Raw genomic sequence first — 22,203 nt, forward strand, 5'->3', positions numbered from 1 at the left:
TCTGTCACATGTTACTTTTCATAGAAATGTGCGATGTGGACTAATCCGCTTGTGTTTAATAAACAAACGATTTCTTTAATCGTTTCAAATCAAACTATACTGCTGAATGTAATCCATGGTCTTTTTTTATTTTAAATAGCATTACTTTTTGTGCACATATATGCGCGGTAAGACAAAAAAATCAATAAGATTTGAAAACGCAGTAATAAGGATGCCACTGGAAACCAAATGTTATTTTTTTTATTTTATAAATTTCATTTTAACTATCGACAGTTGAGCAATGAATACTAGTTTGAATAATGCAAAAGTGTTATTTTGTAATTTATAGCATTGCTTTTCAATTGTGTATATATATATATATATATATATATATATATATATATATATATATATATATATATATATATATATATATATATATATTAACCCAGTGTGGAAAGTGCTGGACTGTATATTTTGTTGATTTAAGTTTGGGGAGAAAGTGCTTCTGTAAATATTCCGCTGATTGAGCTGTGTTTTTGTCGAAAGTGCCGCTGTGAATTTTTCGAGTGAATGATGGCGTGCCTGCTGGAGGCCCCTTTACGCATCAGCGTGTTATCCGTGAGTCTCTTTAATTATACCAATTAAAACCTCACGTTTTCACTTCAAGATCACTCAGATGTACACTAGACACATTAGATAGACTTTAGCGAGTGATCTTAAATTAAAATGTGTGTTTTTTTTGTAGCTGCTTGTGTGTTTATGTGGCTAACAGTAGATCTGGATGTGCTCAGAGCTGTCAAATCAAAGTTATATTTAGTGATCAGTCTATATTTAGATCTGGGGCTTCAAAAACAAAAACAAATTTGATTTATATTCTTTGATTTAGTGGTGAAATGATCTGATGGGCAGATGTGGTGGTAACGCCCCCCTTTTGACAGCCCAGTAGTTCTGTCCTGTATGTTTTGACACATGTTGATCTTCCCTCATCGTGGTGGTACCCAAGTACAGTATTAGGTGTTAATACACTGGTGATGTGATGTATAGCATGTTACTGAATGATTACCCGTCGCTTCTGCTCCGGTATTTACATTGATACTTTGAATGCTGTGCTCCTCTGATCTAATCAAACAAGTAACGTTAGTGTGATATTGTTAAAGCTGTTACCCTTTGTTATATTATAAAGTTAACTGTTAATATATGTACACTGTTTCTTTTTAGAATTCAATTTTGATCATCAAATGTATTGCATTTATTCATGTTTTTCACTTGTGGTCTCAGAGACCCATACAGGAGTATTTTTTAATATCTATGTTTTAGTTTTCTTTATACTTATGAGACTGTTTATGTCTTGATTGCATGTCATAAAATAACTTTCAGACACCAAACTGAACATGAGGACTACGGTTTAAAGATGTAAAATATACAATACTGTTAGTATATAAGGCACCATATGTAAGAATTTTGGATTAAAAATTATTGAACAGTGTTATATATTTTGTTAACTTGTGTACTTACACTAGGGGTGTGCCATATCATATCGTCTGCGATAATACCGGTATAAATTTTTACATGATAAAAAAAGTGCCATATCGCGATTTTACTTTCCGTATCGCGCACATCAACACCTGTGAGTTGAGTGAGAAGATCAGCATGTCAGCCTCCGTATGTTGACTTAGTGCCTAAAATGGAGCTACTTGGTTACAAGAGGTCAGCTCTCTTGACAACTGATATAACATGAACAGCTTAAAGCTGTTATTGATGTTTGCTGCTATTGATGATTGATTTGACCGGAAGGGTAACATTAACGTTTATTTCCGTCAATTATGACTAGTTAGATCTAGCATTGTGCATGGTTCGAATGAGACAGAGATAAAGTAAGTAGTGTATAAAGTAATGCGTTTATTTCAATGAATGGATTATAGCATTTATTTGAATTAGAGAGAGAGAGATTCGTACATGCGTGACTGCGTCTGTTCAGCGTCTCTAACAATGCAGATGTTGCTTTTATTACGTCAAAATAGCCAGTAACCTCATCATTGCTGAGAAATATAATGTAGTGATCCAGTAGCTTAGCTATTTTGTTTGCTAAAAGTCGCGGGGCGGCGTTGATAGCTTTCGTGCTCCTGAATCTGCAGTGCGATCTCTGTATGCGAGTGACGTGTGCGTGTGTGTGTGTGTGTGCGTGCTTCAAAACGAAAACAGCTCATTAATACAGAACGGTATTTTAGCTAACTTGGAATTACCTCTGCTATTGTACACCTTCCCAATCAGAATTGAATATTCAGACAGATCATGACATAAATTACTTTAGTTATTGCTAAACTAAATATTATATATATATATATTACGATTTCCAGTGAAAACACTAGTAAATTGTACCTTATGACAGTAGATTTACACTTTGATTTAAATATTCTCTCATCAATTACATTAGCTCATTGGAAAAGGATAAACAATGCCTTTTATTTTATTTGCAATAATAAATGCTGCTGTCTACCAGCTGCAATGTTCCATATATCTTTTGCTATATCGTTATCGCAAATATTCCTGAAATATTGTGATATAATTTTGAGGCTATATCGCCCACCCCTAACTTACACTATCCCAAGATGTGTCCAACAATGTTAAATCCTGAGAAATCATTTATTTTAACCAGTTACGTCGCCTGTCAGTGTCGTCATAGTTTACTGCAATGTGCAACAAGTATGTTATAACAAATTTGAACGCACTTAAACATTTTTAAGTATGATTGTTTGGACCAAGTTTGATAAAGTGACCTGTATGAGTAGTAATTCAGCACTTGCAGGCTTCATTTAAAATAAAATAAAAAATATTAGATTTTAAGTAAATAGTAAATAACTAAGTTCAGGGAAGAAGGAGGCGAGAACTGGCAAATGTTAACGTGTGTTGCGCAGGTGTCTTTCATTAGCATTCACTCCTAAGTTCTGCTCCCACGGCTCTTGGCCTCGCCTGCTTCATGTCACATTAACGTTAATAAATACATTAGCTCCTCCATTAATATTATTTCTGCCTAAGATTTCTACTAACGGCTATGGAGGTGAAGACAACAACTCCCATGATTCTATGCTCATTCACCACATCATCAAGCATCGCCTTTGTTATTGTTTTGAATAAGCCCTCCAGCAGCGAAAGAGTAAAAGTAAGAATCACCAATGAAACAAGGCAAGTTTAGCACTGCAGATCTTATTTCAGTAAATGTCAAATTAATTAATTATTTAAGATTTCCAACTTTATTTAAGTAATGACTTCTAGAATGACAGCTACATAATTAGGACTGGGCAATACTGTAATTTAATAATGATCTCAAATCATTCAAATGCTTTGTTGAAGTCTGTTTTTAAATTTGTTTGTTTTAGAACAAGTTTATTTACAGTGAATCACTTTACGTTGCAAGTCAGTTTAGCCAATTAAAATGTTTAGGTTGTCAGAAATACTGGTTAACCTTTGATGTCTTTCTTGAAAGTTTTATAAAAATCCCTGCAAAATATCAATACTCTGATGTGTTGAGAAATGTGTGTACAAAATGTCTAATGTTAATGATGTTATTGTTAGAGGCTGCTGTGCAACACATTTTTTAAAAAGTATTTTATGCCAGTTTTAAACTACTGGGTATTGAAGTCATACAGTACATATTTATAATTTCATGCATTTTCAGTTTGCTTGAAATCTAAACCATTCTCTTGGTGTCGTTAGCGACATTCTCTACTGTTTGAGCTTCAGGAAAGCATGTAATGTCTGAGAAATATTAATGTAAAATATTTTCCGTGTTTTTTTTTTTCCCTCTCTTTCTCATAGTGTGGTTTTTGGTGAATTGTATTGAATTCAATCCTGGTTAAAATGACAATCTCCATAAGAATCGTTTTCAGATTTTGAACATAATACAGTGGTTGAATCCAATGTGAAATTCTGTGTCTGATGTTTTGAAGCATGAAGTGACATTTATAGCAGTGCAAGCTGATTGCATAGATTCTTTGGTGTGTTTGGGGTGACCACCATTCCCACAGAGCATCATTCCCACTTTTCTCTGGCCTGAAATTGCCGTCTCTACACGAGAGAGCTGTGGTGTGTGAAGAGGCGGCAAGCAGGTCTCTACTCTCCTTCTAGAGACTTCCACCGACAGCCGGTGACTGTAAGGATAAACAGACTGAAGTATTGTGACCCTGTGAGCCGGAGAGGTGGCTATGGGGCAAGAATGAGTGTGTTGTGATGCCTCAGATGGAATAAGTTTGCTGAATCATCTTTGTGCTGTTATTTTTCACCATGCAGGAAGTCACAGCCACGAGTCGCCACTATGTTGACCGGCTTTTCGACCCTGACCCACAGAACGTGCTGCAGGGAGTCATGTGAGTAAACAACCATATGTCCTTCCTGTGCGTGAGCAATCTGCTCTGTTACACTTCACCATGCTCACTTTTCTGAGTGCTAAAGATGAGGCTGTCACCATAGGAGGTTGTTATTAGTCCTAAGAAAGCAAACTTTTTTTGGTTTGTTTCATGTAAGACGTTGTGAAGTGCTGTTCTTGCGTGTTTATGTGAGTGTGTCTGGGTAGCCGCGGCTCGGCTCGGGTCGCTTCATCTTTATTTTTAACTCAAGCTCTGGTTACTGTTAGCTTGATGTTTCTCAACTGCTATTGCCGTACTTTTCCACAGATCAGAGCAAACATCAACTAAGACACTGATTCTTAGAGAGTTTACATTAATGCTGTTGAACTTTATGAATGTACAGAGATGCACTACTACTAATAATAATTATCTTGGAGCAATGACTTTACCAGTTGGAGGTGTATCAATTAATAAGTTATTTTTAATTGTATTTCGTATTTAAGAATTCAAATAATTGGTCATAATCAATGTTGTGTTCAAATCCTCCTGGGAAGTTCCTATGTATGATCTTTAAGAGATTATAATTACAACATGTGAAAAAAATATCTGAAGAAAATCTGATTATTTTAGTATTATTTATTTTTATTTCAGTGGTAGTTTTATTAATTAAAGTTGCCTTGGCAACTAACAAAAAATCTTTTGTTCATGTAATATTATATTTCAACTTTATTTCAATTAACAAAAATGTTAATGTATTAATAACTAAGGTGAATGAACCATGAGTACTGCATTTGTTACTGTGTCTGTTAATCTTTTTTAACGAAAAAAAATTCAGCTGTTAATTTTTTGTTCATGTTACTTTACAGTGATTAACTAATGTTTACAAATACAACTTTTATTTTAATTTTAATAATGTATTAGTTAATGTTGAAATATTAACAATTAATTAAAAAATGTAACGGATTAATAAATGCTGTGAAAGTGCAGTTCATTATAAGTTCATGTTAACTAATGATACCTTATTGTCAAGTCTTACCATAAGCAATAATACAATTTCTCCTTTTTTCATTTCGTGACAAAAGCAGGACACTTTTTAGTGATAATGCAAGAAAATAAAGAGCACATTAGGTTTGTATTTGGTGCTTTATCTTTGTATCTATTATGACATTATGGTGCCATCCATGTGCACTAAACTCTCAAATAAATCACTTGAACATGACTTCAACATTGCTTAAATGTATTTTGACTGTACAGTTACAATTATAAATAAGTTCGGTTGATGAAGACTAGCACTAATCCTAATCCTAAAAAAATCCTCCCATCATTCTTGGCGGCAGAATGATATTGATAAAATGTATCAATAATGTGCATATTGTTGCTTTTCATTTTAGTGCTAAAAGAAATATGAAATATCACTTCATCTCCATTTTATTCAGACCAGAATCTCTTTGTGTCGCAATTACATTGCCCATACAAATTTGAAACTTCACAGGAGAACTTGTCAATGTGAATGTGGCTATATTACCTGTACATGCTGTAAGTGAGCTGAACTAGACATGAGATGACTGCTGGGAAGATGTTACTGTTTGCTCCATCATTATCAGCCTCTGTAATCCTCAGATAATTCAAATACACGCTAACTGTATATGCGGAATTTGATATGTCCAACAAAGACATCAGTGTCCTCTAATGCAACGTAATATGTTAAGCTACATACTTCTGATTCTTGTACAGTTATTATACATGGCGAAAAATGGTCAAATCATGTTAAAAAATTATGAACACTTAAATATTTTATTCATACACTACCATTTGAGGGAATTTTTTTATTTAATGAAAGAAAGTTTCTTATTATTCTCTTCCAAAGCTGCAAATTTGATCAAAATCAGCAATATTATTAAGTGTTTTCCTTAAGCTAAATTTGTTATTATTATCAATGTTGAAACCATGATATATATATATACATTTTTTAACAGCATTTATTATAATTTTTAAATGTAACAATGTAACTTTACTGTCACTTTTGAACAATTTAATGTATCCTTGCAGAATAAAAGTTTTAATTACTTAAAAAAAAAAATGTATTCATCCTAAACTTTAGATCAGGAGTGTATATACATTTTCAACTAAACGTTTGGTGTCAGCACCCCATATGCAGCATTTCTTCCCCTAACTTGTGGCTCATCTGAGGAACAGCAGCCTCAAACTATTGAGAAATTAATTGAGAAGTTAATCTGTTTTTTGTTATGATATATCAAAGGTATGTGTTTTGTGCATTTCTGTATTGACAGTGACATGAAGAATGCTGTCATTGGAAACAACAAACAGAAGGCCAACCTGATTGTGCTGGGAGCTGTGCCAAGGTAGGTCCGCTCACTTCAACTTTTCTACCAATAACACTATGGTTTTGACACGTCCAATGAAATTGTGCTAATTTATTCACTTACTCCAGATACAGCTGATTACAGTGTGGTCCAAAAATCTGAGGTTATATTCAAAATATTCAAAAGAGTTTCAAAGTTTCAAAGTGAAATTTCAAATCACCATGAAATCTAAATGAACAAGTCTTTTTTTTAAATGGAATATTGCAGTATTTATTATAAATAATGTATCTGTGCACATCCTTATTATTTTATACAATAATGTGCATGGACACATGTTTTTATAATAAATTCTGCGATATTCCATAAACACGAATTGCCAATTTTGATTTCATAATGACTGTAAGATAAACAAAAAGCTGTTCTATATTTATTTTTATTTATTTATTTATTTTTTCTTCTGATGTTTTATTTGCTAATCGCTGACTAATGGTATTGATGGCGTGTGTGTGTGTGTGTGTGTTTGTGTGTGTGTTTGTGTGTGTGTGTGTGTGTGTGTGTGTTTGTGTGTGTGTGTGTGTGTGTGTGTGTGTGTGTGTGTTTGTGTGTGTGTTTGTGTGCAGACTCCTGTACCTTCTCCAGCAGAGCTCCTCCACACTGGAGCTGAGGACTGAATGTGCGGTCGTTTTGGGCAGTCTGGCCATGGGTACAGAGAACAACATCAAGTCCCTGGTGGACTGCCACATCATCCCAGCCCTGCTGCAAGGTTCTTGCTGTTTCACCGTCTCTCTTTTTCGCTCTTAAAATCCATGCTGATTTTTGCCATATATTTTTATTTGAAAATAAGTGCTCAAGTGTTTTTGTTTCTGTAGGTCTCATGTGTTCTGATCTGATCTTCATTGAGGCATGTCTGCGTTGTTTAAGAACCGTTTTCATCAGTCTAGTCACACCAGTGCAGCTGCTATACACAGTAAGACGTCTCAGACTCACACGTGTCCTGTTCTGAAATGACGCATGCACATGCATAAACAGAAGTGTGATCAATGTGTTTTTATTTGGACCAGGACCCTACTGTGATCCCCCACCTCATGTCCTTGCTGAGTCGGTCACAGCACACACAGGAATACATCACGCAAATCTTCGCCCACTGCTGCAAGGTAACACACAGAAAATATGCATTTATTCAGATTTATGAAGCAAATAGTTCCAGCTCTAAATTGTGAAAGGACACACACCTGTGGCCACACGTCAAACCTAAAACGTTGAATAATGTGTTCAGACTCCAGAACATCAGACAGTGTTGTTCAACCACGGTGCCATCCAGAACATCGCTCCACTGCTCATCTCTCCCTCCTATAAGGTACAAAAAGGAACAGAATGGCTTTTCCGTATGTTATTGTATTTTTTATGCATGTTGGTGCATTCATAAGGGATAGTTCATGGCTAGCTGTACATTAAATTATTTTAATCGACAACATGGAGGCAAAGAACCACCTGACGCAAAGCGGACGGTAGTTGCCTTTGGGGAGTACATGCATTCAAATCATTTAATGTACAGCTAGGCTTAGATTATCCCGGTTATACCACTGATCTATAAATGACTGGATTGCTCATTGCATTCTAAACTGCCATCAGAAGTGTTTGAGCAATCATCTTATTGTTCCTTACCGACAGAGGTCGTCATTGACTTACAGCCAAAACACTGACCTAAAATCACCAGATTTGGGGCGTCTCAGTCTCAAAAGATTTGTTTTATGATACATGTACGTTCATTAATAGTTACTTTAGATGTTGTCTTTAAAGGGGTACTTCAGCGCTGGGAAGATGAATCTGTATTTAAACTGGGTCATCAATGCAGTAGAAATGTGAAATTATTTTTTAATTTGGTGCCTTCTAGACTGAGAAAAGACAGAAAATGTATTTTTGTCCCATGGGGATGAAAGACAACAATTCCCAGAATGCTTTGCTGCCCTGTGAGGCCATTCCCAACACCACCAACTTCATTACTGTGACTGAGTTAGAGAAGACACTACAATTAAAAACTGAACGTGTCTGTTCAATATAATGAGTGAGTCACCGCGTGAGTATCACAGCACTGAGCACTAACTGCAGGAGTGATGAGAGCTGAGGTAATCACGACTACATTCGCGGCATACATTCACAACGCCAGTTCAGTCTGGCACGCGTTTCAGTTCATGCCTTTGCAAGCTTAACTTTCATAGAAATGAATTTGAGAAGTTAAAAGACTTACATTGCTCACCATAGCTCCGTTTAAATGATCCTGTCTGCAAGCTGAGCTCTCCCTGCCAGCTGAGTGTTATCTCCCATCCCCCATGCGCAGATTCAAAACATGCGGAAATGGCTCCCTCTGCTGGCTGTAGTCTTTAGCCTTTGGGCAAGCATTCCTCCTATGATGCAAAAATCGTCATTTTGCATCATAGGAGGAATTTTTCCAGAAATAAAATGCATAAATCTCTCGTCTCAGGGAGATATGAGGGGGGAAAGCACAATAATTTGAATATTCTCCAGGGTTTCTACTGATACAAAGCCATATGCTAATCGCTGAAGTAACCCTTTAATGTTTATGGTATTTTCGGAGAGGATAAGTCATATTGGAATCGTTGATGTGGTTGTGTCTACTCCCGACACAGGTAATGTTAACTGACCACTTTATGTATAGAATTATGGTAGAAATATTAAGCATGAACATATATATGTATTAAGCTGCATAAATTGATTTGAGTAGTCTATACAATAAATATGAATAATAAATATGCAGCCTCTGTAACTATATTGCACTATATTATTAAAATTCAATGTTTGCCATGCATCATCTGATCAGTCAAAATCACTCAGCGTTATTTGTCTGAATAAGTTATGATGCGTGTATTTGATTTCTTGATCGAGCATCGATCTATTCAGAATCTATTTCAGACTCTAAATGACAACACAAATGTATGGTGTACAGTTTCCATATGAGTAAAGCGTTATGTATGGTCTGTTGAATAAATTATTAATTTCAGTTAAATCATTTACTGCTTTGAAATGTGTGCTGTTAGCGAAATTATTGTTGAAACGTTTGCAGGTAGCCTACTGTATGAAAAAAACAAAACAATACTACAGCACAACATAAATCCATTCTAAACACAACAGTACAAGTCAAGTTCTGTCGATTTAAGTCAATTTAAATATTTATTCAGATTTTAGAATGTGCACTTTGACATTTGAAACACATATGTGTCTCGTCCTTCAGGTAATCTGATGTTTACTACTGTAATGAATATGAATATGACTTCCCAACCTTAAACAAATAACCATTTACATGCTTAGGATATTTGTGTTGTAGGCATGTACAGTAAAACTTCAGATATAAAAACGGTGTCTCCTTAGGCAATGTTTTCTCAGTAAAATTTCCTATTAATTCAATAGAACGTGTGAGCTTACTAGGGAAAACTAATATGGCGGCGGGCATCATGGGCAATCCAGTTCTCTATAAAGATCAGTAGGTTATACCATGGTCATTTGACCACATTGACAACTTAAAAGGTGTCATTGATGTTTATCGTGCTAAATTTGACTAGAACGGTTAAAGGTGCACTATGTAGGATTTTTGCAGTAAAATATCCAAAAACCACTAGGCCAGTGTTATATATTTTGTTCAGTTGAGTTCTTACAATATCCCAAATGTTTCCAACTATTTGTATCCGGTTGTTAAGGCTGACGTCACGCAGCAGCGCTTCCGGGTCCAAACGCTCTATCTTATACCACAAGAAAAACTACAAATGGTGCTAATATACACACACAATGTGGTGTAATACTACAAAAAAAGCTATAATCATAACCTTTTTCTCCATACCAAAATTCCAGATGGCCAGACAGTGATTCATCTTTTTTAAATCGTTAAAATATTAATGTATGTGACGATGTGAGCACAGAGACAGTTGTGCAGACTGTAAGTATTTAAAATGTTAAACTTTTTTAAACGTTTGATGTTTAATATGAATAAATCGCGCTCATAAACGGGCGTCAATGGCATTCTCAAGTGAAACGAGTTGAGGCTTGGACCCAGAAACAGCGTTCCTTACGTCACGACTTAACAAGCGGATATTGTGAGAAAATTGCTTTTTTAACCAAGGAACCCGGGATGTCTGAGGGAGTCGTCTGCCAATTGCTTCATATCTGCGTTAACCTTGGTTTCTGGTTTTATTTGAAATGCTTTACTTTTAGCAGTGTGAACAAGTGTCACAGCAGCCGCTGAGCGAATGCACAGAGTATAATAACATAACATGATTTTAAACACACTTAAATTTATCTAATATGATAAACAGAGCTGTGTTACCTCATACTCATGACCAGAAAAGCGGAAATGGCACCGGCGACTCGCTCTCATAACACTTGGTCCTGCTCTGCTTCATACTACTGTACGTTAATAACCGCATCCAGGAACATGATTTATGCCCGAGTCCTATCCCGATTCTTTTCCACCGGCTGTGAGGTAAAGACCACGTTCCAAGATTCTGAGCTCAAACTTGGCATCATCAAACTGTGCCTTTGTTTTAAATTGGCGCCCTCTAGCAGATGGAAAAATTACACAGTGCAGCTTTAAATGATGGTTATTTTCGTCAGCTACCACTTGTTAGATCTACTATTCTGTCCACTTGAAATCAGACATAGATAAAGTAGTGTTTTGAGGCTACTTTTATTTTATTTTATTATAAAATGTATTTGAATGAATTAGTCAATCGAGAGAGAATTGTGTGTGTGTGAATTACCTGCTTTACCTGTGAGTTTAATCGCTTCAAAAACACCTTTTTGCTGAGTAATATAATGTAACAATTCAGTAGTGAAGTTTCTGTGCTCCTGTTTTTTTGTGCATGCAATGCAATCTACAATCTTTGTGCTCTTCGTTGAAAACTGTGCATTAATTACAGAACATTGATTAAACTTACTTGGAATTTCTTGTGCATTAAGTGGTTTTATTGCACACCTTCCACCATCAGAATTGAGCATTCAGACAGACAATGGTATGATGATTAATAATGTTTTACTCTCTCTGCAGGTACGGATGCAGGCGTTAAAGTGTTTCTCAGTCTTGGCCTATGAGAACGCTCAGGTCTCCATGACGCTGGTGAATGGTGAGCATGACCCTCCTCCTCTATCAATCGTTTGATCACATCTTATTTTGTCCTCCTGGCTGTATAGTGTTTTTCTATTTCTTTGAGGATAACTTAATCACTGTTAAGTTGTGGTAGTTTTACCAGAAAGTGGAGGCTAGCTGGTTAACATGATCTTTTACTACTATTGAAAAGTTTGCGATTAGTAAGATTTTTCTTTTGATAGAAATTAATACTTTTATTCAACTAGGATACATTAAGTAGATCAAACGTGACAGCTTTACATTGTTACAAAAGATTTATATTATTATGTTCTTTTGAACATTCTATTAATCAAATAAAAAATAAATCCTAAAAAAAAAAAAAAACATACATACATACACTGCTGTTCAAACGTTTTTGATCTGTAAGATTTAAGTCTCTTAAGCTCACCATGGCTGCATTTATTTAATAAAAAACACAAAAAAAGACAAGACAATGACAGATGAAACCTTATGTAGCGTGAGCGCAACAGCCTTTCAGGTTGTCTTAAAGTCCTGTAGTTTGAGCTTGCCCTTAGTTAATATATATAAGATAATAAGCATAATGTTGAAGCATGAAAATCACCAGCAGTTTTCTCTCATAAGAAAATATATGAAGAAGACTGATATGACATAATTTGCAATGCTTAATTTTTCTTTGAATCAGATGTTGTGATTAAGTTTGGCTCATGGATTTATTTAGGGTTCCTGTAGGTCTATAGAAAAATGTAAGACTAAAATTATACTTCAGCCTTACCAAAATCATATGTATTTGTTGTGTCTGTTTCTCAGTGCTTGTAGATGGTGAACAGCTCTCTCAGGTTTTTGTTAGAATGATGCAAAGGGACAAACCCATCGAAATGCAGCTAACAGCTGCCAAATGGTGAGTAAAAAACACCATGCAGGTTATTTGTGAAAATACATGTGCAATCCCCTCAGCTTTTACACACTTACACTCTTTTTCTCTCAGTTTAACATACATGTGTCGAGCAGGAGCCATCAGGACAGATGACAGCTGTATTGTACTAAAGGTACTTCCAGAAAAAAAACATCCACTTCTATGTGATGAATGCAGAAGTGTAACCTTTGAGAATGCATGGGAATTAGTTGTGTGTGTGTGTTTGGACAGACTCTGCCATGCCTGGTCCGGATGTGCAGTAAAGAGCGGTTACTGGAGGAGAGGGTGGAGGGGGCCGAAACGCTGGCCTACCTGATGGAGCCAGACATAGAACTACAGCGGATTGCTAGCGTCACTGACCACCTAGTGTCCATGTTGGCTGACTACTTTAAATACCCGAGCTCTGTCAGCGCCATCACTGATATTAAGAGGGTAAATACAGATCTATACACTTTTAAATTTTTAAAAGCTAAGTATTAAGATTCAAATAGCAGGTGTATTCAGGTAATTTTTTGTAGACTCAGTTTAAGTGATTGTCTGTTGTCCTTTAGTTGGACCATGACTTGAAGCATGCACATGAGCTCCGACAAGCAGCTTTTAAACTCTATGCTTCACTGGGCTCTAATGACGAGGACATCAGGAAAAAGGTGAGACACCATAAGAGGCTTGGATGTATTACAGAAATGTATATTTAATATAATATAATATAATATAATATAATATAATATAATATAATATAATATAATATAATATAATATAATATAATATAATATAATATATATTTTCCCATATTTCATTTCCATTAATTGTAATTAATTTCCCACTAAAGATTACAGAGACAGAAAACATGATGGACAGGATTGTTAGCGGCCTATCAGAATCTAGTATCAAAGTACGGTTAGCAGCAGTCAGGTATGATGCACCTTTTCTCTTAGTTGTTGTTTATCAAAAAAAAAAAAAAAAGAGGAGAACCAAAGCTGCATTGTACACCACCATTTATAAGTTTGGGGTCTGTAAGATTAACTTTCTATTCATTAAAGAATCCTTTAATGAAATAGAAGATTTTTTTAATCATGATTTACACACAAATATTAAGCAGTACTAGTGTTTTTTAACATTGATAATCATAAATAAGAAGCACCAAATCAAAGTTTTCTTTAAATGTAAGGAGTGGGGGCTTCAAGGACAAAAGGGGCTTTTGCAACGGTTAATTATAGGAACTAACCACCACAGTGGTCACACGATCATTCGAATATACTCTAGTGTTTCTACTGATAGAAAGACATATGCTAATAGCTGAAGTAACCCTTTAAAGGTGCACTATGCAACTTTTCGTCCACTGGAGGGCGCCTATTCTAAACGGCTCGCGAGTACCGGGACTTTTATTATGACGGGACGGGACACAGTCGCCGGGCGCCCGCACTTCTGCTTTTTCCGGTCAGGTCAAAACAGCTATTTTTATCATATCAGATACATTTAAGGGGCCAAGGGCTTCGGCCATCCGTCCACTCTCTTCCCTGAACTGATATGAAGTAGTGAGCTGTACTTTTCACACGATTGACATCAGGTTCAAGTACGCGAGGTTGGCTGGGGGTTATGTTGCCCGCATACCGCCTCCCATGGCTGAGACTGGTGTTACGATACCTGTCGGGCCGGGGCTAGTAATGCTACTGCTAAGGTTGATATCTCTTCAGCACTATAACTTGACATTTTTTTAATGACATCATCGCCCTTATTTCTTCTCATTCTTTTGATGCGTGCAGGTCATTTTTTGGATATTTTTACCTCAATTTTTACAGATGGCACCTTTAAATGAAGTATGTAAGATTGTGGCCAAAACCGGAACTACAATCACTTTCAAATGACAAATGACTGAGCGGTGTGTCCCCTCTCCCCCTCTCCCCTGACTTGAGGTTGCCAGATAGGCTGCAGGATCCCGGCAGGAACGTTTGTAGCTGCAGCTGTGGTAACTAGAGCAGAGCTGGCAACCCGGATGCAGAAACACTACTGACTTCATGATTGGTAGATAGGTGGAGGGCGGCGCTTCAGGCCAAAACACAACATGTCAACAACAACTTTCAAATGACAATATCCTGGCCGGACTACTGTTGTCAGTGATATAAATATTTGAAATTAACATGATTTCTTAATGTCTAGTGTCATTTCAGGGCCATACAGTTCCTTTAAAGGTTGAGAGGTCAATCTATCACTATTTTTCCATTTCCACTCTGGTGTCGAAAGCCCTTAAAGGTTGGAAACCACTGGCATAAGATACTCCAAAAACAATTCTTACCGACCCCAAACTTTTAAATAGTTGTGTAAATGTGAAATGCAAAGGATAAAATGAAGAACAGTGGTTTTGGTTGCACTTTTATTTCAATTTATTTATTTCAAATTTCTTCTAGATGTTTGCACAGTTTATCACGATCTGTACAACAGCTAAGGACGAGTTTCCATGATCATGCAGTATGGAAGCCACTAATGAAGGTATGATATTCAGATAGTTGAGTTGTTATAACTGAATGCTAATCAAACCCTAACTGAATGCACATTTGTTTTTGAGCATAGTTATTACAGAACGCACCAGACGAGGTGCTGGTCATGGCTTCTTCAACACTATGCAACCTGCTGCTGGAGTTTTCACCCAGCAAAGAGGTAAAGTACACACACTCTGTGCTAATCATTTATTAGGGTTGCTTGCTAAAGATAAAAAATCTAACGAAAAAAAACTCCTTAACACTTTAGCAACCATATAGAATAGGTCTAAAAAAACAAAAACAACAAAACAATCTTGTTAGCATTCTGGAAAAATCTGTATTCAATTCAAAATAGGTAATTTGTGTGATTTGTGTAGGTCTGATGAGTTATTTTTTTCCTCTTTTTTTAATTGAGGGTGGTTTGGATCACTTAAAAAAAAAAATGAAAATGCAACATGCGCAAACCATCTTCCTAAATTAGTAAAAGACCCTTTTCACATACTGTGATGACACGTTTCCAGAGTTCAAATCACAAATCTAGTATTCTTATTCTACTTCTTTATATTTAAATTTTCATATACATCTATAACACTGTATAATTTGTGCACTATGGAAATCTTTGTGACTATGGAAATCTTTCTGTCTTTTGATCCTGATTTAGAAAGTCATGGAAATGCTATAATGTATTTTTATTTATTTTTAGCTACTGGAGCAAATGGGAATAAAAAAATTCTATTTGCTGTCATCTCCTATTCACTGCTATAGAAGTTTACCCAACTATGATGACTTCCCCTTCCGAGAACCCAGAAATGGGTCCATAAGAAATATTTATAAATCTGTTGTCAACAAAAGAGAAGCTTTAAGATCTCTTTGCGGTTTTTCACCAAAATAAAAGTTCTTTGATTAAATGCTTGAAGGCAAACTAAATAAGATAACCATGAGTATTGTAATTTTACTGGGTTTCTGTAAAATAATAATTATATATATATTTTTACAACATAATAATATTATTACTATCGTATTAGATGTATGTATTGGTTCATTTAAATTTTATATTTTAATAAAAAAGAAAAAATATTCTAATCACTCAACATTCATATTTTCTCTGCATTTAATATAATTGTTATCAGCAGAAAGTAGAAAAACATTGTTGCTAATACTATTTAGTTACTTTTGCATAATTTAAAACTATAATTTTTCCGATAAATAGTATGAGTGGGTTTTTCAAAGTGCCTCTGTGATTTGAGTGTGACTGTGGATGTGTTTGTTCACAGCCTATCTTAGAGTCTGGGGTCATTGAGTTACTATGCAGCCTGACACAAAGTGACAGTCCAGCTCTGAGGGTCAACGGCATCTGGGCTCTCATGGTAAGACCAGCTTACTTCGGTCTTCACCAAAGCTTCAGAATGAGAACACTCAATGTCATTAGAAATTGTAATGTGTGTTTGTGCAGAACATGGCCTTCCAGGCAGATCAGAAAGTGAAGGTGGAGATAGTTCGAGTTCTGGGCACAGAACAGCTCTTTAGACTCCTGTCTGATCCTGATGCCAATGTGCTCATGAAAACATTGGGGCTGCTTCGAAACCTGCTATCCACCCGGCCGGTAATACTCATATACAGTATATAAATATGCATACTTGGTCTGATATATTTTCAGGATCTAAGATCATGGGGCTTTTTCTGTAGCGCATTCAAGTGCACTACACACACACACACACTAATTGTCTCTCCGTCTTTGGTAGCACATAGACCAGATCATGAGCTCACATGGGAAGCAGATAATGCAAGCAGTCACGCTCATCCTGGAGGGAGAGCACAGCATAGAGGTCAAAGAGCAGGTGAGCTACACAAACACGCTAAAGCAGTGTGCATACTGTACAATTCATAATAATATGACTATTATGACTACTACTCGGTTGTCATGACACATAAAGACGTGCACACGTAAGACTCGTCCGGAGTTTTACTACATCAATCTGTGATGATTTCAGATCTCTAGTGTAAGTTACTCTACTCTAGTGACTCTAGTGTAAGTTTTAATCAAGGCTTCTGTTGAAAAAAACACGAAGACGTGTGCGTGCGTGCGTGCGTGCGTGTCTGGAGCAAGTAGTTGTTTATTGTCTCACCATTGTGTCGTCAGATTCAGCGCTTCTATTGTATTTTGATTTGACGGTTGTTGTAGAAGTCACACTAAAGGACTGTGCGCCTGTTGGAGGTGACATTTGATTGCAAAGCTTATTAATCAGCTGTCTGTGAATTATAAATGAAAGAATTGAGATTTTGGCTTAGGATCTGAGGAATGTTTTAGGATTCACAAAATTCGACTGCCAAATCATGCCTAAAATTGTACAGTGTGAACCCGTCCTAAAATGAGAGATTATACACCGAGATGGCAATGTTCTCGCTGGGTATTACAGAAGCAAGCATTGTATTCCAGGCATTGTTAAAGTAATGTTTCTGGTTTTATACAAGTTTAAGGCACAGTGTGTAAGTTTCACCTCTAGAGGTCGCTTATTCAAAACAATAACAAAGGTGTAGCTTGATGACAGCGTGGAATCATGGGAGTTGTCGTCTTCACCTCCTCAGCCAATGGAAAGAAATCTGACGGCACTCAAGCAGAAATCATGTTCATTGGTGATGTATTCAAGTTTTATTAGCATTACTGTGGTTTGAATCTGGACGGGGCCTAGAGCCTGGGACATTTTACGTTGCTTCATGCTATTAAATCAACAGCAGGTGCTAAATTAGTACTCGTACAGGTCACTTTATATGACAAATTAAAATTGTGGAGTAATGCAGCACTGTTTTACTTGGTCAAAACAATCATTCTAAAATACATTTGAGTGTGTAAGCTATACATTACATTGCAGTAAGCTAGATCGATATGAGCATATCAAATTTATAAAAGCTTCATGACTGGTGTTGCTAAATGGCATACAGTTCATTTTAAAATGTATTTTATGGTGGAGAAAATGCTGTATTGCTGCTACTACAAATAAAGCTTTTTCTGATTATTCTAAGTTAGCCGCTTGACAGAATAGCGTTGTCTCTGAGGCATGGTACAAACATGTTACTCGAAAAACAAGAGATTCACATGAGACTAGCCGTGTTGAGATAATGATTGTTGCTCACCTGTCTAAAACACGTTAAAGTTCTTGGTTTTTTACGGAAGTAAAATCGAGGGTAATGCGTAAATACCATTGATAGGCGACACCGTGACAGGCCGTTACACTGGTTAAAATGGCTGATTTCTGGATTTAAACAGAGCAGTCATTTTTTTAGATAATGAAAGTACACAAGTCAACAAAATATATAAAAAAAATGTTTGTGGTTTTTAGATATATTAATCTTAACTTAATAACTTTAATATAAAACTTTTTTAGGTTTATGTTTATTCAGGGTGTCTGCAAAAATCCTTAAAGTTTTAGTCTTGAATGTAAAGCTATTCATATCTTAAATGCAAAAGAAACAGTCTTTAGCTCTTCTGTCTTTTCATCAGGTCATGTTTTTGTTGTTGGCTATGCACAGGTTTTGAGTGTGATTACACTGGTGCATTAACAATACGCCATTTTGTGGCACATTTTAAATGAATTTAATTGTTTTGTTGTATTTGCAGATAAATATTTGTTTTTTTACTGAATACTTTTATTCATCAAATATGCATTGAATTGATCAAAAGTTGCAGTAAAGAGATTTATAATGTCATAAAAGATTTATATTCCAAATAAATGCTGTTTATTTGAACTTTCTATTCATCAAAGAATCCTGAAGAAAAACATTTATCATGGTTTTCCCCAAAAATATTAGGCAGCACAACTGTTTAACATTGATACGCTTTTAAACTGGTATCACCTAACTATAATCATTGTTCATACAATTATGAATCTTTCCTTTTCTTTTCTTTTTTTTTTTACCATACTTTTATTTCATTCTCTTTAATTCTCTTTTGTTTAGGAGCATTGATTTTTAGATAGAGAAGTCTAAAGGTGATTATTAAGTCTCCAAAGTTGATGCTTTGCCTTTGGCATCTTTTGCAGACATTGTGCATATTGGCCAACATTGCTGACGGAAGCACTGCCAAGGAACTCATTATGACCAATGACGACATGCTCCAAAAAATTAAATATTACATGGTCAGTGTATTGTCATTAGCTTAACTGGTACAGTCGTGGTCTTTGTTTTCAATGCTTCTTTGTCACACTACTGTTTTTCTGCTCTCTGTAGCATTTCTTTCCTGATTACTTGCCTTAGTCTCCTTGTACTGTTGTTTGTTTCCCCCTTGTCATTGTCTTTTGCTCCTGTCCCTTTTCTTTCTCTTACTGAATAATTCTTTTGCTTCTCTTCTCTATGATTCAGGGTCACTCCAATGTGAAACTGCAGCTGGCTGCCACCTTCTGCATCTCTAACCTCATCTGGAATGAGGAGGATGGTGAGGAGCTTATGGCACAAGGGTTTGTGGAGGTGTAGAAGGATCAGATCAGAGCATGAGTTTTGTCATTGAAATTATAAATGGTTGGACAGTGTAACTGTTGTGCTCTCAGGTTGTCTGAACTTGCGGTATAAATAACATGCAATAAGGACTGTCAATGTATATTACTCACGATTTATTTGTGGGGGGTTTAAAACACGATTTAATATCTAAATACACTATATTGCCAAAATTATTGGGACACCCCTCCAGATTGAATTCAGGTGTTCCAGTCACTTCCATGGCCACAGGTGTATAAAATCAAGCAGCTAGTCATTCAGACTGCTTCTAGAAACATTTGTGAAAGAACGGGACGTTCTCAGGAGCTTAGTGAATTCAACTGTGGTACCGCGATAGGTTGCCATCTGTGCAGTAAGTCCATTCGTGCATAGGCGCCGATACCGTGGGTGCTCCGGGGCTCAAGCACCCACGGAAAATACTGAGCACCCACATGTGCCAGACTGCCAGTAGGCTATATTCATTTAAAATTAAACATTGAAGTTGGTGCTATGTGTCGCTGTCAGTCCCCTGCTCCAATATCCTATCCACCAATTTTACTGTGTGGACTTGATTCTTAATTTCCCACGAAGCTGATCGCGGTTACGTCTCCGTTAAACTTTTCATCTCCAAACCTGTCTGTATTTGTGTGAAAAGGCGCTGTCCTGATTTGAAAGATATGCTACTTTACGGCTTTATTATCAATTAAATAGGTGTGTGTGTTCGTGTCGGCCGCTGTCCTATCCTAAGGTTCTGAAATGCAAAAAAAGTTTGACTACTTTTTTTACGTCTTTTTTTAAATGAGCACCCACGGAGGAAAACATAAATCGGCGCCTATGCATTCGTGAAATGTCCTCACTGCTAAATATTCCATGGTCAACTGTTAGTGGTATTATAACAAAGTGGAAGCAATTGGGAACAACAGCAACTCAGCCACGAAGTGGTAGGCCACGTAAAATCACAGAGCGGGGTCAGCGCATGCTGAGGCGCATAGTACAGAAGTCAATAGCTTAGACCTCCAAACTTCATGCGGCCTTCAGATCAGCTCAAGAACAGTGCATAGAGAGGTTCGGGGAATGGGTTTCCATGGCCGAGCGAGCAGCTGCATCAAAGCCTTACGTCACCAAGTGCAATGCAGTGTTAGATAAAGTGGTGTAAAGCACGTCGCCTTTTCAGGGGTTGTTTTTCAGGGTTGGGATTTGGCTGCATAGTTCCAGTGAAAGGAACTCTTAATGCTTCAGCATACCAAAACATTTTGGACAATTTCATGCTCATTAAATTTCATTAAAGTTTATGTGGATGTAAACCTTTTTAAGAGAATGACAACAGTGCAGCATCGGAAATAAATGATGTGAAGATTTACTTGTTTATTCGTATCTCATGGTGTGACCTTGAGATAAATAAATATTCTTTTGTGTTTTGTCAACAGTACAAGTTTCTGTTTTTCCTCTTCCTCCAGGCTCACAAGAGAGACAAGACAAGCTAAGGGAGATGGGCTTTGTTGATATCTTACACAAACTCACCCAGGCGTCAGATCCTAACCTCTGTGACAGGTGATGGACAGACTGGCATTCCTCTGTTGTATGGTTTGGTGCCACAGAAATGACTGTTCACATCTCCCTTTTTTCTTCAGGGCCAAAACGGCGATGCAGCAGTATCTGGCATGACTTCGATGGAAGGCGCGCTACGGCCTCACTAACAATCTCTAGGAGGATCACATCTCCTGTGTTTTGTTTTAGATTGGAGATTTTTTTTTTTTTTTTTTTTTGCTCTTCCTTTTTGTTTTGTTGCACAAGACACCTTTTGTTGTGGAGACCCAGAACAGCTTCGTAAATCAGAGACACGGTTGCCTGGGGGCCACAGCACATTTTGGGCTTTCAGCTAAGTTGGCTTATGGTTTCTGCTGAACTCTTGGAACTATTTTTTTTCTTTTGTTTGTTTTTGGACTTAATGTGAAGGAAAAAGTTCCTCAAAGTGTGTTGCAGCGCCACCTAGTGGATTGAGGCGTTGATGCTTTGGACTCCCTTTGGAGAAAGCTGACTGACCTCTCAGTGCTACGCTTATAGGATCTTAGTCTCCTCATTTTGGTTTTGCTGATTTAATATTGAAGATATTATAACAATTATTATTATTATTATTATTATTATTATTTTAATTGGGACTTTGACACAAAGTTTAAAAAGACTGCTTGTTTTTGTTCTTTTTTTGTGGATACATACCTCGTAAATATATATAAATATAAATATATAAATATATTTTTTGGATTTTTAATTTACCCTTTCAGGTTGTTTTTTCCCTTTGTATTTTCCTCTCTGTAATATAGGCTAATGTGGGTATATCTGGAGAGGCAGCATGTTGGGTCATATACCGAGACATTTCGTAGAAACCATCCAACCCCAAATAGAAGGTGAAACTTTGTTTGATCTTTCCAGATTCTAAGTTTTCTCATTTTCACTCCTTTTATCTTTACACAAATCAGTCTCTTCATAACTCCCTCTTTTTGAAGCTCTCTAGTGAATGTTTCCACTCAAATATATGCAGGCCTCAGCCATGGAGCAGCCCACTGGTTTGTGTGTTTTTTCC

General features: G+C 36.5%; 1 protein-coding gene across 1 annotated transcript; it reads left to right on the forward strand.

Moving 5' to 3' along the window:
* The first annotated feature begins 521 nt into the window (after positions 1 to 521).
* On the forward strand, positions 522 to 22,175 carry armc8 (armadillo repeat containing 8). The gene is made up of 22 exons (XM_067443878.1): positions 522 to 600; positions 4,270 to 4,346; positions 6,617 to 6,688; positions 7,270 to 7,412; positions 7,519 to 7,616; positions 7,711 to 7,803; positions 7,926 to 8,006; positions 11,706 to 11,781; positions 12,573 to 12,663; positions 12,751 to 12,811; positions 12,910 to 13,110; positions 13,230 to 13,325; positions 13,508 to 13,590; positions 15,084 to 15,165; positions 15,247 to 15,333; positions 16,430 to 16,522; positions 16,609 to 16,758; positions 16,898 to 16,993; positions 19,193 to 19,288; positions 19,512 to 19,584; positions 21,080 to 21,173; positions 21,254 to 22,175. Exons 1-22 carry the CDS (start codon positions 553 to 555, stop codon positions 21,285 to 21,287), a joined length of 2,025 nt encoding a protein of 674 aa, XP_067299979.1. The 5' UTR covers positions 522 to 552; the 3' UTR covers positions 21,288 to 22,175.
* The last annotated feature ends 28 nt before the right edge of the window (positions 22,176 to 22,203 follow it).

Source organism: Pseudorasbora parva, chromosome 5 (assembly GCF_024679245.1).
Source record: "Pseudorasbora parva isolate DD20220531a chromosome 5, ASM2467924v1, whole genome shotgun sequence".
In the NCBI taxonomy this organism is placed as follows: Eukaryota; Metazoa; Chordata; class Actinopteri; order Cypriniformes; family Gobionidae; genus Pseudorasbora; species Pseudorasbora parva.